Source organism: Zingiber officinale, chromosome 1A (assembly GCF_018446385.1).
Source record: "Zingiber officinale cultivar Zhangliang chromosome 1A, Zo_v1.1, whole genome shotgun sequence".
Taxonomy (NCBI): domain Eukaryota; kingdom Viridiplantae; phylum Streptophyta; class Magnoliopsida; order Zingiberales; family Zingiberaceae; genus Zingiber; species Zingiber officinale.
Genome location: NC_055987.1, coordinates 22,142,856 through 22,163,022, shown reverse-complemented (window position 1 = coordinate 22,163,022; position 20,167 = coordinate 22,142,856). Strand labels below are relative to the sequence as shown.

At 35.7% G+C, this 20,167-nt stretch overlaps 1 protein-coding gene across 1 annotated transcript; it reads right to left on the bottom strand.

Moving 5' to 3' along the window:
* Positions 1–6,904: 6,904 nt before the first annotated feature.
* On the bottom strand, positions 6,905–7,625 carry LOC122020670. The gene has a single exon (XM_042578682.1). The coding sequence runs from the start codon at positions 7,537–7,539 to the stop codon at positions 7,069–7,071; it is 471 nt and encodes a 156-aa protein (XP_042434616.1). The 5' UTR covers positions 7,540–7,625; the 3' UTR covers positions 6,905–7,068.
* Between the last annotated feature and the right edge of the window lie 12,542 nt (positions 7,626–20,167).

Sequence of the window (20,167 nt, the reverse complement as noted above, 5' to 3'; positions counted from 1 at the left end):
GTGGGGTTCCGGGCGCCCCAGACTAGTTCGGGTCCCCGGTCTGGTCCGGGCGCCCTAGACTGGTTCGTGCACCCTGGTCTGGTCCGGGCGCCCTGGACTAAGTCGGGGCGCCCTAGACCAAAAAGTGAATATTTTGTTGACTTTTGGTCCCGGTTCTTTCGTTCCTGCTTCGCTCTCTTGGGTGATTTCGGCTATCCAGAATAGAGCTCACCCAAACCCAACTTCCGGCCTTCTCGAGTAAGCTTCTGCTCCGGCTTCTTGTCCCTTAGAAACGTTGCGTGCCTCCTTCTTGTCCGTCAGTGTACTCTTCTGCATCACCTCATCCCTCAGACGCACCGAGCCCGTCGACTCTCTCCCGTGTCGTCCTTCTCGCTAGCTCCATCCTTTGCTCGACGTCCTGTGCTCCTATGTTCCTGCATACTTAGACACATGATTAAAAATCAACATGACCTAACCTAGCTTGGTTGATCACATCAAAACTATCTTGGGGTACTAATAGTATATCCAATACTATTAATCTATGTTGGGTAGTTAAGCTTTCTCTAGGGATGCCCTTACAATCTTTACAAATCTTTCTATCCTTCTTCTTAACCATAAGAAAGTTAATTTGTGATTTATATTTCCACTTTTGAATATGACTAAATATTTTTTTTTTGAAAAATGTATTAGCTGTTATTGTAAAATTTAATATAGTTTTTCTTGCCTCATTTCTTATTCCAAACTTATAACCCCCATATATCCCCTCATATTCCTCATTTTTCATTCTAACATGCTCATTTAGATCACCTTCTATTAAAATTATTTCATTTGATGGAATATTTTATAATATTTCATCTAAATCATCCCAAAACTTTGATTTGGTAGCTTCATATAATCCTACTTGCGGTGCATATATGCTAATTATGTTCATAGTTTCTTTTGTCACTATTATCTTAAGGGCTATAATTCTATCTCCTTTTCTAACTACTCTTACAACTTCATTCTTTAAGAATAATTATCTACAACAATATCCACTTCATTCTTACTTTACTCTTTCTTATGTACCATAACTTAAAACTCGAGTTCTCTATCAACTTTACCTTTTCGTCTACTTATTTTGTCTCGTGTACACACAAAATACTAATTCTTCTCCTAATCATTGTATCTACTATCTCTATTGATTTGCTAGTGAGGATTCCTATGTTCTATGTTCTAAATCTTAGATTATTATTTTTCCTATCATATTTGTTCTTATTTAACATATGGTGTGAGAATTCTTGCTTATTTAACACTATACCCAAGTTCTCGCAGAGATGTAGCGATCTTTGTCGATACATTATAATCAAACCCTGCAATGTGAACTCTTACATATTTAGCACTACACCCGAGTTCTGGAGATGTAGTGGTCCTTGCCGAGATGTTACAGTCGAACGTTATATCACGTTCCTTCCAGGGAACAAACTAGCATTTTGGGGCCCATTATTTTTAGTGTATTAAATATATTTTTGTGTGTTTTTAAAAGAGAATAGAAAAGAATAGGTCCACATGATAAAAGATTGCACAATTTCATTTTCTAAAAATTAGGGCATTATTTTTAATATATTAAATATATTTTTATGTATATGTTTTAAAAGAGAATAGAAAAGAATATGGTTAACGTGATTAAATATTTATATGATCTCAATCTTGATCAAAGTTTCAGATTTTGCAAAGATATCCAATGGATAGAGTCACAAAGGGACTCTATTTTTTAACAAATTAAATTTATTTTTAATTATGGATATTATTTTTATAAAATCTAATCTATTCCTCTTCAATATCTCTCAATTCTAGTCTACTTTCATTAAGTTTCTTATTCGTTGGTGATGTTTTCTCTTTTGATCAATAAGAACATAAATTAGAAATTTTTTATCTTATCCATACTATACAAAATAAAAAAAAACTTTTTTTTTGAGTTCCCCTCTTCCCCTTTTCCAAGTCTCCCTCTCTATACTTCTCTTGCTCATTGAGATTGGAGAGGAGAAATCACATCTAACATTAACACGTTGATCCAGTTAGTGCTACTATGCTCTTTGATTAAATTCAAATATTGATGTATTCATATATATAGTGTCTAATCAAAATGGAAGATTTTATTATTTTTTAGCAATAAGGAGTTAGATAGCTTTACCATTTTACTTCCTTGATAGATATTAAATTTAACTTTTATTTAGATATATTTACAATAATAAATTGTTTGATCTTCTCTTTATCTCCATTCTATCATTTACAACTACTATGGTTCAGGTGATGAAAAATATAGTTTATTTTTTCTTTTGCTCTGTGCCTAAAAAGGCTTCCATTTAGTTCTTGATAAATGATAATGGCCGGTCTAGTCTCATTGACATCTTTATTTTCTAAGGATTGTATTTAGTTTTATCATTTTGTACATATATTTTTTTATTTATTTATTGTGCTTTGCCAATGATGCTAAGTAGAATGAGAGCATACTTTTTTTCTATTGTTATCCTATTTTATTGTTTTTATTTTCTCAATTTTATTCCTTTTTTTAAAAATTGTTCTCTCCATCTTTCATTTAAGTAATTAGATATACTTTTATCTTTCTTCATTATTAAATAATTTTGAATGCATTTATTTTTTTTGGCTAACTGAATTGTAAATTTATTATCGACTTGAGATGTATTATTATATCTAATAATAATACTCTATTTAATACATTAAAATTTATACTTCTTTAAATTAGGTTATCAAAACATGAATATAAAAATTTAATTAATAATTTTACATCTCAACAAGTGAAAAAATTATATTTTATATAAAAAAATATTTTTTAAAAAATTATATTTTATTTTAAAAAAAAATTAATTCAAATCTGAATCAGAAGACTTCTATCGAGCAAACTAGTCTTCTATCCGGGTTGGAATGTAAAGGTATAAGAAAAGAAGTGGGAGCATTTGAGTCACCAAGACAAGCCGCTCGAGAGTTTTGGATGGGGTATCATATTAAATTTTAGTCTATTTTAAATTACACTAATTTTATATATAAGAAAATTAATTTAGTCGTATTTAATTAAATTATTTTATTTTTATAAAGTTAAAGTTAATTGTATGCGTCCTCTATTCTTATTGGGCACTAACCGCTCACTGCGCTCGTCGTCTTTAGCGGCCGCTTCTTTGTTGTACGTCTGTTTGGAGATTTTTTTTCTTCGTTTTCTCATTCTTTCCGATGTTTTTTTTCCGTATGCCAAGCTCGTTGCGTCTTGGTCAGTCAGACAAAATAATGAATTCACTTGAAACCTTAATGCCATATGGCACTATTTTAACGTCACAGTAGCATAACGTCACTTGACAATTTGCATTATCATTTCGTGATTTTGATTTCACTCGAATTGTTAGGACGGAAAGGATTTCCTTTTGACTTAAATTATGATGGTTTTATATTCCAATTTTATTTAAAAGGTCCAGTACCAGTGGAAATATTTTCCCTTATAAGTTAATGGTATATATATATATTTTAATATATTGTTAATGTAAAATTTTGTTTATAACCCTATAATTCTAATAATTCATCTTCGAACGAAAGACCATATATCCACCTCAAGCGAAAAGTTTATCAGTTCAATCGGCCTACTAAATGTTTCTTGTCTAGTTGCAACTAACGATTCTTCATATGAGGTTTGTGTTCAATAAATGTGATGTGAATAGAGAAAAAGTAAAAGAAGAAAGAGACTTAGGGGGTATTCGGTTCTTTCCTACGAATAGGAATAGGAATAGGAATGAGAATCATTGTATTATGGAATGGAAATGGGTATGAACATAAATATCACTCTTAAAAGCAATGTTTGGTTAGTTCCATATGTTCTATCGGAATAAATCAAAATTTCTTTTTTTACCCTTAAAGGAAAATAAGAGAAAAAATTAGATGTGAGAGAAATATATGATGAAAGAGAATAATGAAAGAAAAAGTGTGATGAGAAAGAATGAAGAGAGAGAACATGTTATGAGAGAAAATAAGAAAAGAGCGAGTGTGATAGGAGAGAGCATGATGAGAGAAGATGAGAGAGAAAATATGATGTGAGAGAAAGTATGATGGTAGAGGATGAAGAGAGAGAAAATATAATGAGAAAAATGAGGAGAGAGAATGTGATGAGAGAGAGAGAAAGTGTAATGAAAAAAAGAGAACATTGAGTGTGATGGGAGAGATTGAGGAGAAAGAAAGTATGATGAGAGAGAAAGTATGATGAGAAAAAAAAGGAAGAGAGTGCGATGGAAGAGATTAAGGAGAGAGAAAGTATGATGAGAAAGAAAGTGTAATGAGAAAAAAAAGAGGAAAGAAAGTGTGATAGGAGAAATTAAGGAGAGAGAAAGTGTGCGATAAAATGATGAGAGAAAAAATATAATGAGAGAGAACAAGGAGAGAGAAGTGATATGAAAGAAAAAATAAATAAATATATTTTGATATTTAATATTAAGAGAGAAAATTTTAATTTTAGGTCAAGGGTATTTTTGGAATAAGGGAATATTTTGATTGATGAAAATAGGGTAATGACTCATTGAAGGGGAGGTACATGGGAATGATTACCCAATTTCAAGGATTCATTCCCTTATTTGTATTCCTATTCCTATAATCCAAACAGTAACAATGACAATCAATGATTCTCATTCCATTCTCATTCCCCACTCCTATTCCCCTAAACCAAACACCCCCTTAATTATAAATGAGACTTTAGCCCCACATTAGAAGTTTCAAGGTATATTGGTTTGTTTATATTAATTCATATACATTGATGATGTGAATAAATATATAGGGAGAGGTTCTCTCTTATGCGTGAGTGCGCAGGGGGTGTAAATCTAGAGCTCAGATTGTACTGAACTAAGCTAATTTGTATATGAGCACGACCTACGCGTGTTGAATGTGTCGGGGCAAAATTTGCCTAAGTAAAATAATCAACATTTTACCATATAAACCTTTTAAACCTTTTTGCTGCTTGTGTAATAGGTGCATTAAATTAAGGATTAATGATCATTAATCGATCATCGACGTTGTAATTGATCTGAGCTCCTATATAAGGAGGATATTATCATCGACAAAAGACTGACACACACACAAACAGGAGCTCTCCATCTCTCTACCTCTCCTTCTCTGTCATGCATCTCTTGCTCGACGAAGTACCCGTGATAACAGTCGGGTATCTCTTAGTTGGTCATGACCATCAGTGCTAGGTGGGAATCACAGTTCACCATTGTATTCTAGGAAACGGATGACCCGAGAAAACTTCAAAGCACAACCGGAGGTGGGGTAAATTTATTTTAAGAAAACTATGACTTTCGTAGGCCTCAATCCCTTCACCTACTCGGGACATTAGGTTGCTCGGCCTTTCGGACCGCTCAGCTCTCCCGATCGTTTACACGCCTGACCACTCGATTTCTCTGCTCGGCCGACCACAAACTCACTCAGCCACTCACCCGTTTAAACTCTTCATCCAGCTGCACACTCACTCTGCGTTCACTCGCTTGGCCTCTTCGTCTGCTCGATTACATGCCCGTCTGACCACACGCTCGCCCAACCGCTCAGTTTTTAGCTCAAATGACCGAATACTCAGTCGACCACTTGCTCGGTTTGTCGCTCACTCGTCTGATCTGTCAGCCGCCCGAGACATTAGGAGCGAGGAACTGTGCCCCGATTGTTTGACTAGCTCACTCACCGGGGTCGGGCAAATGTAAGCTGGGAGCCTTACCCATGAGGAGCGAGGAACTATGCCCCGATTGCCCGACTAGCTCTAGGGTTGACTAGATGTAAGCTGAGAGTCATACCTATAAGGAATGGAGAATCAAGTCCTGAAAATTCGACTGACACTGGGGTCAGACGGATATAAACTGGAAGTCATGCCCATGAAAAGTGGGAAAACTAAATCCTGATTATCCGACCGACTTTTGGGGCTAACCGAATATAAACTAAAAGTCATGCCCATAAGGAGTGGAGAACTAAGCTCCGAAGATCCCACCAACGTTGAGATCAGACGGATGTAAATAGAGAGTTATGAATATGAGGAGTGGAAATAGAGCCCTGATTATCCAACCGACGTTGGGACCACGCGGATGTAAGTTAGAAATCATGTCCATAAAAAAAAAAAAAACTAACCTTGGTTGTTCGACTGACTAGATGTAAAATGGAAGTTATATACATGACAAGTAGAGAGAATTGAAGTCCGAGTGTCCGATTAACTCTGGAACGATCAACTACTTATACTTTGACTTCGATTATCATGCCACTTTAACTTTCATTACTATGCTATCGGGAACGGATCCTTTGATCCCCTTGTCCTGGTTCATTCCTAGATCGGGACAAGGGAATTGGTGGGAGGTAATGACCCCAACCTGTTAATAGGTGGGGGGTCATTGTCCCTCACTAATATAAAGACTGGATCATAAATTGATCCAACCTTTACGGACTAGAGGATCCACCCCTATATTATCTTGCTATCAGCCCCTCATAATTTTTGCTATCAGTCCCTCGTAATTTTTGAGATCATTCCCCACACACTGTATCATTCTTAAACTGATTAAATTCCTACCGCTTATCGAGAATAAAAATTACAGAATTTTTTATCATATTATAATTTCCCTTCTTTAATAATAGAAGAGTATTCCTTATGCGGAAAAACCTGACGGAAAAAAAGCATTGGTAAAACTCCCCGATTAAAGAAGGGAAAATATAATATGAAGAACAAACCTGTTAGTTCTATATTAGATGAGTGTTTAAGTATATTGGTAAAAAATTAATCGTGTCTTATTAACATCTCTGTTTTGCTTTTTAATTATTAGACTTCTTTTTTTCCTTTAAAACTATTCTTATTATTATTTCACGTCTAAATCAAACAACTTTGTAATTGATTTCTAAATAATAGATGAGTAAATCAAATCCGTGAAATCATAATTGTTATAATATTTTATAATTACTATAATTTAAAAAAAAATTCTCTTTGATGATTTAGAAAATAACGATCTTTTAATTTTTTTAATTGTCACCCATTATACTTGAACATCGAATTTCAACGGCTTTATTTGGAATAAAAGTTACTTCTTCATATTAAATTTTCCCTTCTTTAACCGGAGAGTTTTCCCTATGCAGGAAAAACGCATAAAAGCCGCCCATTGTTGTCGCACAGTTCATACCCCACAAGATCGCCGCCACCGGCCATGGCATCACCGCCGCCACCTTATAACTGAACATTCCGGTGAGCAGCGAGGCCAGCAGCCAGATAGCCATTTTTAGCCACCCTTTGTCCCGCTCGTTGGCCCACTCGAATCTCCTCAGGCACCAGAACAAGCAGAGGAGGTCGACGTAGGACGCGACGGTGAAGGCGAGGGCCCCGGGGTCGTCGATCGACCTACGCACCGCGATGGCGGTGTTGAAGGTCAAGAAGGCGAAGGCGGCGAGGGAGAGCCAAGAGAAGAAGGGATGGTCGTCTTTACCGTCCTTGGGCTCCTCCGGCGGACGAGATGCGGCCGGAGGCGAGAATTGGAGTGAGTGAGCAGCTTCTGCCTGTAGCGCGGCCATGCCTCACGATGCGCGGAGAAGCCAGGGAGGGAAAAGATAGAGAAAGGATGGCGTGGGTTGCCTTGGGGATGTATCCACCGTGAGGGAGTATGACACCCTTTTATAAGGATGCATAAGTTCCCTGTTGACAATGTCAGAGAACTGCTATTCTGCTATTGTAGGGCAAATTTCCAGGCGTGATTATGTATGTTAGACTTGTTAAAATTTGTCAAGAGACCTACAATTACTGATAAATTGTTTTATATAGGGCCCATTTTATTGTAAACTGTATATCGATAATATTTAATTTATTTTAATTTGTTCTAAAATTAAATTTCATTAAGTTATTTTTTAAATACGCTCCAAAATATTTTTTATTTTTTTTTTATTTTTAGTGAAATATAAATAAGATAAGTCCTCCGCCTCTTATTGGGTTTCCTTACAATTTTTTTTCCTCTCTCTGACGCTCTGTTTTTAAAATTCTGCCTTACAGCCTACCCAAACAAAAAGTCAGTCGCGCAGACGTTAACTTCCATAATTCATATCGTGTGGGCCCCGATCGTGATGGTCATTAATTATGAACGCAAAGAAAAAATGTGCGCAGGAAGCTACGCGGAACTTTCGCGGAAGCTTCGCGGAAGTTTCGCTATTTATTTTCCCGAATTAAAAATAATCAACTATAAAAAAATAGAAGCATCCCCAATTAAACCTTTCAATAAATTTATTTATAATTTTCAATATATCATATCAATGTTATATCATAAATATAATAAAATTCTTAAGACATCTTCAATGGTTAAATCTCTCAATGATTTTTTTTATAATTTTTAATATATCACATCATAAGTATTGATCCTGTCTTAGAGCTTGCGAGATGAAGCACTGGGCGGCGATGGATAATGGCGGCGATAGGTGATGGTGTATTCGGATACCGATGAACAAGGGAGGATTCAAGAAAATCACAGCGGACCTCACTTGCGCTTGAAGATAAGATCACTAATCCAAGAAAACCAAAGCGGATCTAATAAATAATACCTCCCAGAAAAGAACGCCGGTGTGATGACTCCCAAGATCAGTAGAGATCTAGCGATCAGATGAATGAGATGATCCCGCGATCCTGCACACAATGAGACTAATCGACAAAGCGTTAGTGACCTAAGACCAGGGTGGGAATCCCTGGCTAGGTCCTCTGACGCTCAAGTTAGTTTCCGGCGAAAAGAGGAAGTAATCTGGAAGAAGATGAAAATTAGGGTTTGAGTTGTGTCAGAATGATTGCATACCTGGTCAGTGGAAAGGATTCCCCTTTTTATACCACTTCACTTGACCTCCACAGTCATGAGGTGGACCCCGGTTTGTTGAAGTTGGTTATGAGATGACGTAAGCACCACTTGTGAAAATAGTTTAAGGAATCTTTATCGTACCCCAGATGTACCTTTTTTATCGTTTAGCAAACCTGTACAAGCTTCTAGAAGACATTTCCTGCCAATTTAGTTAAGCCCTCATATAATCACAAAGTATTTCCGTATTATATGCTAGAGTTTGTGAGGAGTCAAACAGTGCAAGACTCGGTCGGCCTCTTTCGCTCGGCCTCTTTCGCTCGGTCGGTCTTCACCTGTCGAGCACACTGTGCCTTGTTTGCTATGGGGTCAATACCTCTTCTGGTCGACCGACTGTTCTTGCTCGGCCTGTCTCGGCCGGCCGAACTTAGATGCTCGGTCGGCTTTTTCCGCTCGGTCGGTCTGTTGGTTGCTACTCAGAAAACCTAATGGTTCCACTGTACAAAAATTTTGTACAAAGGTCTGAACATTTTCCTAGATACCATGTGTTCTTTTAAATTAAACTTGGATCGCCTGCGGAACTTAACACGTTTGATCCAAAGTTTAATCTATTTGTTCTTTTAGGTTTAGACTCGGATCTCCTGCGGAACTTAACACGTTCGATCCAAATCACCTAGGTTATTAATTTCATTAAATATTAATTTCTAAAATTGGCTTCCAGTACTGAAGTGGCGAGGCACATGACCTTCTTGAATATGGGAACAACCACCACCGACTAGACAAAGCCTTTTAAGGAAAGTTAATATTTAATTTCCTTAAATAACTTTAGGTCAACCGAAAAGAACAATCAAATCACAAGGAAAAGAAAAAAAAACAAAAGAACACAACCTCAAAAACAAATTCGAAATACTAGAATCGCATGCCTCTTGTATTTGGTATTATTTCCAAAAATAACTAGTATGATGCGGAAAGGAAAAATACTAGTTATACCTTTTAGAAAGACCTCTTGATCTTCTACCATATTCCTCTTCTAACCTCGGACGTTGTGTGGGCAACGATCTTCCGAGATGAGAACCACCAAGTACCTTCTTCTTCCTTACAAGTTTCGGCCAACAAAACTTCTCCTAGGATGAAGAGGTTCGGCCACCACCACCATGCTCCAAGGGATGCTAGAAACAAAACTTTCTTTCTCTTCTTCTTCTCTAAACTTGATCCGGCCACCATATGAATCTCCACAAGAAGGATGAGGTTCGGCCATCAAAGAGAAGAGAGGAGGAGAGGATGGCCGGCCACACCAAGGAAGAAAAGAGAGAGAAAATAGAATAGAGTTATTCACCATGAAGCCTTCTCTACCCCTCTTTTATAATCCTTGGTCTTGGCAAATAAAGAAAATTTAATAAAAACTTCCTTAATTCTTTTGCCATTGAAAAGGAAAATTTATTTAATTAAAAAACAATTTTTCTTTTCAATTTACAATGGCCGGCCACACCATAAAATTTCCAAGTAAATAAAATTTTAAACACAAATTAAAACTTCCTTATTTGCTTTCGGAAATTTATAAAAAATTTCTCCAATAATTTTTCTCTTCATGATTGGTTAATAAAAAGGAAATTTTATAAATTAAAATCTTTCTTTTAACATGTGGATAAAAAGAAAGTTATCTCTAAAAATTAAAATCTCTTTTAATCTACAAATAAGGAAAGATATTAAATCTTTTCTTAATCTTTTGTAGAAACTAATAAAAGAGAATTTTTAATTTTTAAACTTTCTTTTAAATAATAAACATGATTAATAGAAAAGTTTTTACCAAAATTAAAATCAACCTTTTAATCTACAAATAAGGAAAGAGATTTAGCTCTTCTCTTAATCTTTTGTAAAATCTTATAAAAGGAAAGATTTAAATTTTTAAACTCTCTTTTAAATCATGTTATCCACATAAGAAAAAATTTTAAAATTAAAATTCCTTTTTATTTTAATAGGGTCGGCCACAAGAATTCACCCATGAACCAAACCATGGCCGGCCCTAGCTTGGTCGGCCCTTAGGATGGGTGAAGGTGGGTATGTGGTGGGTATAAATCTCTATATACAAGAGGCCGATAGGACCAGGAGGAGAATTGGTTTTGGTTTCGCTTGGAATTAAGCATTACGAACAACAATTAACAACCTATCAATAATAATTCATTCAATAAAGAATTATTATTGAACTACTGATCCCAATTACATTTTGGGCTCCTTCTTATTAAGTGTGGTCTCCACTGTTTAAGATGTCGAATGTCTAATAAAGTAAGTAAATTCACAACTCATTTAATTAATATCTTAGTCCAAGAGTAGTACCACTCAACCTCATATGTCGGGATGTCCACTGCGGGGTTTAACTGACAATCCTTATGAGCTCCTCTTGGGACATTCTCAACCTAGATTACTAGAACACGGTTTCCTTCATAATCAACAACACACACTATAAGTGATATCATTTCCCAACATATCCCTTATTGATTTATCGAACTAAATCACACCCATTGATAAATTAAAGAAATAAATATCAAATATATGTGCTTGTTATATATGGAAGAGTATGAAATATCTTGTCTTTGTTCCTTCTTCATGTGTCGAATGATGATAAGAAAGAAATTGATCACTCTAAGTGTACTAGTGTAATTATATAGTTAAGATAAACTAATACCTAATTACCTATGACCTTCCATGGTTTATTCCTTCTATCTTGGTCGTGAGCTACTATTTATAATTTATAAGGAACCTATAACGATCGTGTGACACCATACCTCCATGTATTATCTACAATATAAATTAATTGAGCAACTACATTTATAGAATGTAGACATTTGACCAATGTGATTCTTATTTCTAGATAAATGTTTATACCAAAAGCTAGGCTTTTAATATACATAACAATCTCCCACTTATACTAAAAGACTAAGCTATATATCGCTACCATACATCGATTCCCCAACCTTCAACATGTCCATCACTCTTGCCTTAAGGGCTTTAGGTGAAAGGATCTTCTAGGTTATCACTTGATGCAATCTAGTAGACAACAACTTTTCTTCTCGTTTACGATTCATTTCGGGTGTGGTACTTGTGCTCATCTGACGCCTTATAGACTTATGGTTTCTTCGAGTTTGCTACATGCTCCACTATTATTACAATGAATTGTAATAATCTTTGGACAAACCGAAATCATATCTAAGTCCATCTTGAGGTTATTGAGTCATTCGGCCTTTTATGGCTACCTCAGAGGCTTGCCATATACTAAACTTCTATGGTCAGAAAAACACCTATGCTTATCACTCTTCCATAGTTATGACTTTACCTCCTAAAGTAAACACAAAACCCCGAGGTTGACTTACTATTGTCCCTTTCGATTGGATGTTAAAATCCTTGCATAACTAGAACAAAATTCTGCCTTTAAGCTATAATCTCTAGTGCCTCTAAGGTACTTCAATAATGCTTTACACCAGTCCATTGTCCTTGTCGAGTTACTGATATCTACTAACTATGCCCGCAAAATAGATAGATATCCGACCTGACATACGATTGTATACATTAGGCTTCTCATAGCCGAAGCATAAGGAACTGCCTTCATATCCTTTATCTCCTTTAATGTCTACGGAGACATTTCTTTAGATAAAGTTAATCCATGCTAAAAAGGTAAGAAACCTTTCTTGGAGTTTTGCATGCTTAAAACGAGCAAGGATTTTTTTTTTCAATATATGAAGCTTGGGATAATATTCTTTTCTTGCAATCCCTTATTACTTTGATCCCAAGAATATATTCATTCTCCCAAGTCCTTCATATCGAATTGTTTGGACAACCATACCCTTACTTCTGACAACATTTTGATATTGTTTCCAACTACCAAAAATGTTATCTACGTATAATACAAGAAATATCACCACGTTTCTATCATACCTTTTGTATACACAAGACTTATCCGGTTAGTAAATAAATCCATAGGTCTGGATTCCTTTGATAAACCGGATGTTCCAAGACCTTGAAGTTTTGCCTCAGTCCATAGACTGATTGAGCTTGCACACAAAATGCTCTTTGCCCTTTGCAATGAACCCTTCTGGTTGCTTTGTATGGATGCTTTTTTCAAGACTTCTATTAAGGAATGCTGTCTTGACATCCACTTGCTAAATAGATAAAAGAATCCGGATAGACTTAAGCATGACTACCAGTGAAAAAGTTTCCTTTTTTATCAAGCCTTGCTTTGAAAGTTTCCACCTTCCTGTCTATCCATCTTTTCCTATTGTAGACATATTTCTACCCAATGGCTTTTACACCATCTGGTGGTTCTACAAGCTTCTAGATTTTATTAGAATTCTAATTCTATATTCATTGCTCTTTGCCAAGATGTTGCATCTTTATCTTGGAGTGCTTTATCATATGTCCGAGATCAGGCTCATGTTCATTTGGGATCAAGTACAAAAAAAACTCTCCCAAAACATGAATCTTTTAGGTTGTTTGACAACCCTCCCACTACGATTAGGCACTGTCTATAATTGTGTATCATTTATGATACGTGTTGCAGTTTCTTGTGATATTTCATCTTGTATAGTTGGTACTAAATTAGACATGTCCTTTATAATTTCTTTAAGAACAAATTTACTAATGGGCTTGTGGTTTATTACATAGTCCTTTTCTAAAAACCGGTCATTGATTCTAACAATGACCTTCTGATTTTTAAGACTATAAACCTACTTTCGTTTCTTTAGGATAACTCACAAACAAGTGAACTCCTGTCCAACTTATCAGTGTCTCTCATGTGCTAGAACACCCAAATCCGAATTTGCTTCAGACTAGGCTTACGCCCATTATGCAATTCTATGGGAGTAGAGAGTTCTGACTTTAGAAGGTATTATGTTCACTTCTGTTTCTAGTGTATATCCTTAAAACGAATTTGGTAATTAATTCATCATCAATCTACTTATTTCCATAAGAGTCCTATACCTTCTTTCTACTACATCATTCTGTTGGGGTGTACTAGGTGCAGCTAGTTGGGATTGAGTTCCGACTTCTGATAAGTGACTCCTAAATTATCCCAAGAAGTACTTGCCACTACGATCTTACCATAGTGACTTAATACTTTTACTTTAACATTTCTCCGCATCAGCCTTGTACTCTTTGAACTAATCAAAGCACTTAGTCTTGCGGCACATCAAGTAAATGTATTTGTATCTTGAATAGTTGTCTGTAAAATAGACGGAATATTAGATACTAACTCTTGTCATAGGATCACACAAATCAGAATGAACCTATTCCACTGTATCTTTGGCTCCATACCCCTTATACTTAAAAGCTTTCTCGGTTATTTTTCCTTCCAAGTAAGACTCGCAGGTTGGAAAGATTTCCATTACTAATGAACCCAAAAGTTCGTCAGCTACCAATGAATCCTACTCAAGTTAATATAACCTAGCCTTAGATGCCAAAGATATAATTGGTTCATTTCCGAAGGTTGCTTTCTCTTAAAGTTAGAAGATTTCCATTTGTTGCATTGTGGGAGTTATTGGATTATAAATTGTCAACCAACATACCAGAATAGATAACTTCCCTATTTTTCTTGATAACAACTTTGTTATCAAAATAGACACAATATCTATTCTATAATAGTTTAGAAACTGAAATTAGGTTCTTTCTAAACTTAGTATGTAAAAACAATTTCTAATAATCCATATTTTATTCCTATTAGAGAATAAACCTCTCCCACTGCAACAGCTGCTACTTTTGCAGTAGTGCCAATGCAGACATGATTAATGACATCTGTATCTACACTCCAGGTTCTGGTAGATAACACCACTAAACATGTTTCAACTAATGAATTAAATACACCTATATTGTTCTTTAGTTCTAAAAAGATAAACTACCTTAATGTCCAAGTCCTATTTCCAATTTTTTTTTTACAATCGGGACTACTAAGTCTTTTCTATAGTATAACAACTAGGGAATTGACGAACATTTTAAATCCTAAGAATCACAAAAATATTTGGTCAAGATCAATTCCTTAAAATTCCCATGAATTTTGTATGCCATGATAGTGTGGACGTATACAAAATCAAAGAAGAGATTTTATCCATTAATTTTATTATCTCGTCATCTTTACTTTATGACGAATAAAATTAATAGTTGATCTTTCTTTGATCAAATATTTGGTCAAAACTTTTGAATTTTAAAATAACATTGATTCCTCAAACAATATTATTTAAATTCACCAATACCTCAAACACCGTGAATTTTGCATGCCACGATAGTGTGGACGTATACAAAATTAAACATTTGTAAGAGGAGGGGTTTACCCATTAATTATCTTGTCAATAAATCTTTATGATAAATAAAATTACTTCAAACACCGTGAATTTTGTATGCCACGATAGTGTGGTACAAAATCAAACATTTGTAAGAGGAGTTTTTAATTTTATTATCTTGTCAACTTATTTATTTAACAAATCAATAGTTGGTTTTCTTCAGTCACACAAATAATAGCAGTGACTCCGATGGGGAGGATACTATTAGGCATGCCTAAGTGTATACCATTACTTGACACTAAGTCTGTTAATAAGATTGTGTCCCTTCCGATGGGGAAGATCACACGCTCTTAATTAACTTCCTATAGTCATCCAAAATGGAAGTTTAAGCTAGTGATCCGCAAACAAGCTCATCCGATATGGAGGAAGACACTCAGAGCCAACGCGCAAGCTTGTTGCATCACTTATAAACCAGTAATGGAGACCGTGGAATTTATTTAAAAATAAATCCCTCTCCCATTTAGTTATTTAAAGTGAGAAATTTTGACTATGCTAGCCTACTTAGCATGCATACTAACAAATACACACAACACAGCATAAAAAGCAATAAATAGAAAAACTAATTTTCAACTATTATAGCTTTTATCTATTGCTGTCCTCTGTGTTTCGCCAACCCTAGCTGCTGCCATCTTTCTTGTTCCGCTGCGCCTTTGATCCTCAAAAGGTTCCACGCCTTGCAAGATTCGATCCGCAACATAAATAGAATTTTACATTTTTTGATCCAATATTCCTCGAAGGAATGTACATGTAAACTAGATCGAACATAAAATAAAATTTACATCCATCGATCCTATATTCCATAAAAGGAATGTACATGTAACTAGATGAAAAAATAAAATCCTAATAAAACTAAATACAGCTCCTGCTGTATTTTATAATACAATCATGCACACACAATAAAATGCCCTTGACATGTCCAAGGGTCCAATCACACACTTAATAACTATAAGCTATAATAGTTGGATCTTGCATCCACAAAGTTAGCACATCCTACTATTAACCTGCCTAAATTATGTATGACATGTGCATAATTAAACTAATACCAAATACACAGAGGTAAAACCCTAGCTCTGATACCAATTGTTGGTTGCTACTCGGAAAACCTAATGGTTCCACTGTACAAAAATTTTGTACAAAGGTCTGAACCTTTTCCTAGCTACCATGCGTTCTTTTAAATTAAACTTGGATCGCCTGCGGAACTTAACACGTTTGATCCAAAGTTTAATCTATTTGTTCTTTTAGGTTTAGACTCGGATCTCCTGCGGAACTTAACACGTTCGATCCAAATCACCTAGGTTATTAATTTCATTAAATATTAATTTCCAAAATTGGCTTACAGTACTGACATGGCGAGGCACATGGCCTTCTTGAATATGAGAGCAACCACCACCGACTAGACAAAGCCTTTTAAGGAAAGTTAATATTTAATTTCCTTAAATAACTTTAGGTCAACCGAAAAGAACAATCAAATCACAAGGAAAAGAAAAAAAATAAAAGAACACAACCTCGAAAACAAATTCGAAATACTAGAATCGCATGCCTCTTGTATTTGGTATTATTTCCAAAAATAACTAGTATGATGCGGAAAGGAAAAATACTAGTTATACCTTTTAGAAAGACCTCTTGATCTTCTACCGTATTCCTATTCTAACCTCGGACGTTGTGTGGGCAACGATCTTCCGAGATGAGAACCACCAAGCACCTTCTTCTTCCTTACAAGTTTCGGTCATCAAAACTTCTCCTAGGATGAAGAGGTTCGGCCACCACCACCATGCTCCAAGGGATGCTAGAAACAAAACTTTCTTTCTCTCCTTCTTCTTCTTCTTCTCTAAACTTGATCCGGCCACCATATGAATCTCCACAAGAAGGATGAGGTTCGGCCATCAAAGAGAAGAGAGGAGGAGAGGATGGCCGGCCACACCAAGGAAGAAAAGAGAGAGAAAATAGAATAGAGTTATTCACCATGAAGCCTTCTCTACCCCCTCTTTTATAATCCTTGGTCTTGGTAAATAAGGAAAATTTAATAAAAACTTCCTTAATTCTTTTTCCATTGAAAAGGAAAATTTATTTAATTAAAAAACACTTTTTCTTTTCAATTTACAATGGCCGACCACACCATAAAATTTCCAAGTAAATAAAATTTTAAACACAAATTAAAACTTCCTTATTTGCTTCCGGAAATTTATAAAAAATTTCTCCAATAATTTTGCCCTTCATGATTGGTTAATAAAAAGGAAATTTTATAAATTAAAATCTTTTTTTAACATGTGGATAAAAAGAAAGTTATCTCTAAAAATTAAAATCTCTTTTAATCTACAAATAAGGAAAGATATTAAATCTTTTCTTAATCTTTTGTAGAAACTAATAAAAGAGAATTTTTAATTTTTAAACTTTCTTTTAAATAATAAACATGATTAATAGAAAAGTTTTTACCAAAATTAAAATCAACCTTTTAATCTACAAATAAGGAAAGAGATTTAGCTCTTCTCTTAATCTTTCGTAGAATCTTATAAAAGGAAAGATTTAAATTTTTAAACTCTCTTTTAAATCATGTTATCCACATAAGAAAAAATTTTAAAATTAAAATTCCTTTTTATTTTAATAGGGTCGGCCACCTAAGCTTGAGTTCAAGCTAGGGCCGGCCACATGAATTCACCCATGAACCAAACCATGGCCGGCCCTAGCTTGGCCGACCCCTATAGGATGGGTAAGAAGGTGTGTATGTGGTGGGTATAAATCTCTATATACAAGAGGCTACGATAGGGACCGAGAGGAGGAATTGGTTTTGGTCTCCCGATGAAATTAAGCATCCCGTGTTCGCCCCGAACACACAACTTAACTTTATCAATAATAATTCATTCCAATAAAGAATTATTATTGAACTACCGCACCAATCCCAAATTACATTTTTGGGCTCCTTCTTATTATGAGTGTGTTAGTCTCCCTGTGTTTAAGATGTCGAATGTCCACTAATTAAGTGAGTTACTGACAACTCATTTAATTAATATCTTAGTCCAAGAGTAGTACCACTCAACCTCATCGTCATGTCGGACTAAGTCCACCTGCAGGGTTTAACATGACAATCCTTATGAGCTCCTCTTGGGGACATTCTCAACCTAGATTACTAGGACACAGTTTCCTTCTATAATCAACAACACACACTATAAGTGATATCATTTTCCAACTTATCCGGCTTATTGATTTATCGAACTAAATCACACCCATTGATAAATTAAAGAAATAAATATCAAATATATGTGCTTGTTATTATATTAGGATTAAGAGCACACACTTCCATAATAACTGAGGTCTTTGTTCCTTCATAAAGTCAGTATAAAAGGAACGACCTCAAATGGTCCTACTCAATATACTCTAAGTGTACTAGTGTAATTATATAGTTAAGATAAACTAATATCTAATTACACTACGACCTTCCAATGGTTTGTTCCTTTCTATCTTGGTCGTGAGCTACTGTTTATAATTTATAAGGAACCTATAACATGATCTTCTGTGTGTGATACCACACACCATGTTATCTACAATATAAATTAATTGAGCAACTACATTTATCGTAAATGTAGACATTTGACCAATGTGATTCTTATTTCTAGATAAATGTTTATACCAAAAGCTAGGCTTTTAGTATACATCCTAACACGGTCTTCACCTGTCGAGCCTGTACAAACATCGCCACTCGTTTAGTCCTCTTTCCCCTCTTTACTAGAAAAATAGATCCCTTCTTCATAACCTGTATCACTAGCCTTTCCTCTAAGTCTAGTCGAAGGAGGTATAGCCAACTGACTAGACCCAAACCTATTTTTGTTTCTTTGTCTATCTTTGGTTATTGGTCTGCCATGGCCATTGCAGCGGTCTCATGACCTTTTCTATAGTAATTCTCGTGACTCCCAATACAACGATCTTGTGACCCCCCAGTATAGTGATCTCGTGAGTCTTTTAGCCTGTTAAATAGAGCTATAATCCTTCCTTCCTTCTTCACTTGCCTCATTTCTTTACCTTCCTGTTCCCCTTGTTGAGAATATGACTTTATATTTTCTCCTCCGGGAGCAATCCTCGTTAGAAGAGGCCAAATTTATAGATGAAGCTACTCAGGCTTTAGATCTAGCTAGTTTCCGGGGGCGAGCGCTGGGAGTACTCTTGTTGATCACCCAATCTCCAGCATGGTGGCAAATGGCCTTGCGGAACAAAACTTACCGAGATTTAGAACTTCAGGCCAAAGAACGAGCTACTTCGGGGACTCGACAGGCTTCGAAGGTATCCATGCTAACTAGGGAGGTTTAGGTAACTAGCTTGTTGGCGTCGCGGTGGCAGCAAGGTTTAAGTCGTTCGCAGGCTAAGGTGGACGCTATGGAAGCAGAGCTCAAAAGGTTCAAGCAGGAAGTGGATCATTTTATCATATGTCTGAGGGGATTTGAACAAGCTCGCACCCCCTTGTCCATGAGACCATTCTCCTTCCTACTTTCTCTCGGGCGCAAAAGAATGCACTGGCTCTTTTAAATGGGGAGGGGGAGGGACAATTTGGTCGAATGACAGGTTTCTCATCCTACTCCCCTACCAGGTAAAATATTCCCACTTCTCCAACCTGGTCGGGTTTACCTTCAGCTGAGTTGAAGTTTTCTAAGAAGTTTGATAGCTCATGTTTTAAAATTTCTATTGACATTCCAAGGTTTAATATTTTGGGAGGAAAATGTAACGCTATGTAACTAATTATGTCCAAAATGTAAAACTGAACGGTCTCTTGTATAAGATTGGATGATTTTCTTGGGTTCTTCTGGTTGATAAGAATAAACATGCTTCTTTATTTATTCAAACACTTCACTTCCACTTATTCCCTCATTTATTATACATAGGAAATTGGATACCTTGATTGGTTCCCTAATGAGGAGATAACATTAGTATCACGATATGCAATGATATCGACATGAATATGACTCGTTCGATTATATTCATTATAAATGCTTTCGTACGGGCTCGTGACACGTGTTCTCCAATCTTCTATGCTGATGTGCTCGGATACTTGCCTCGACGTCA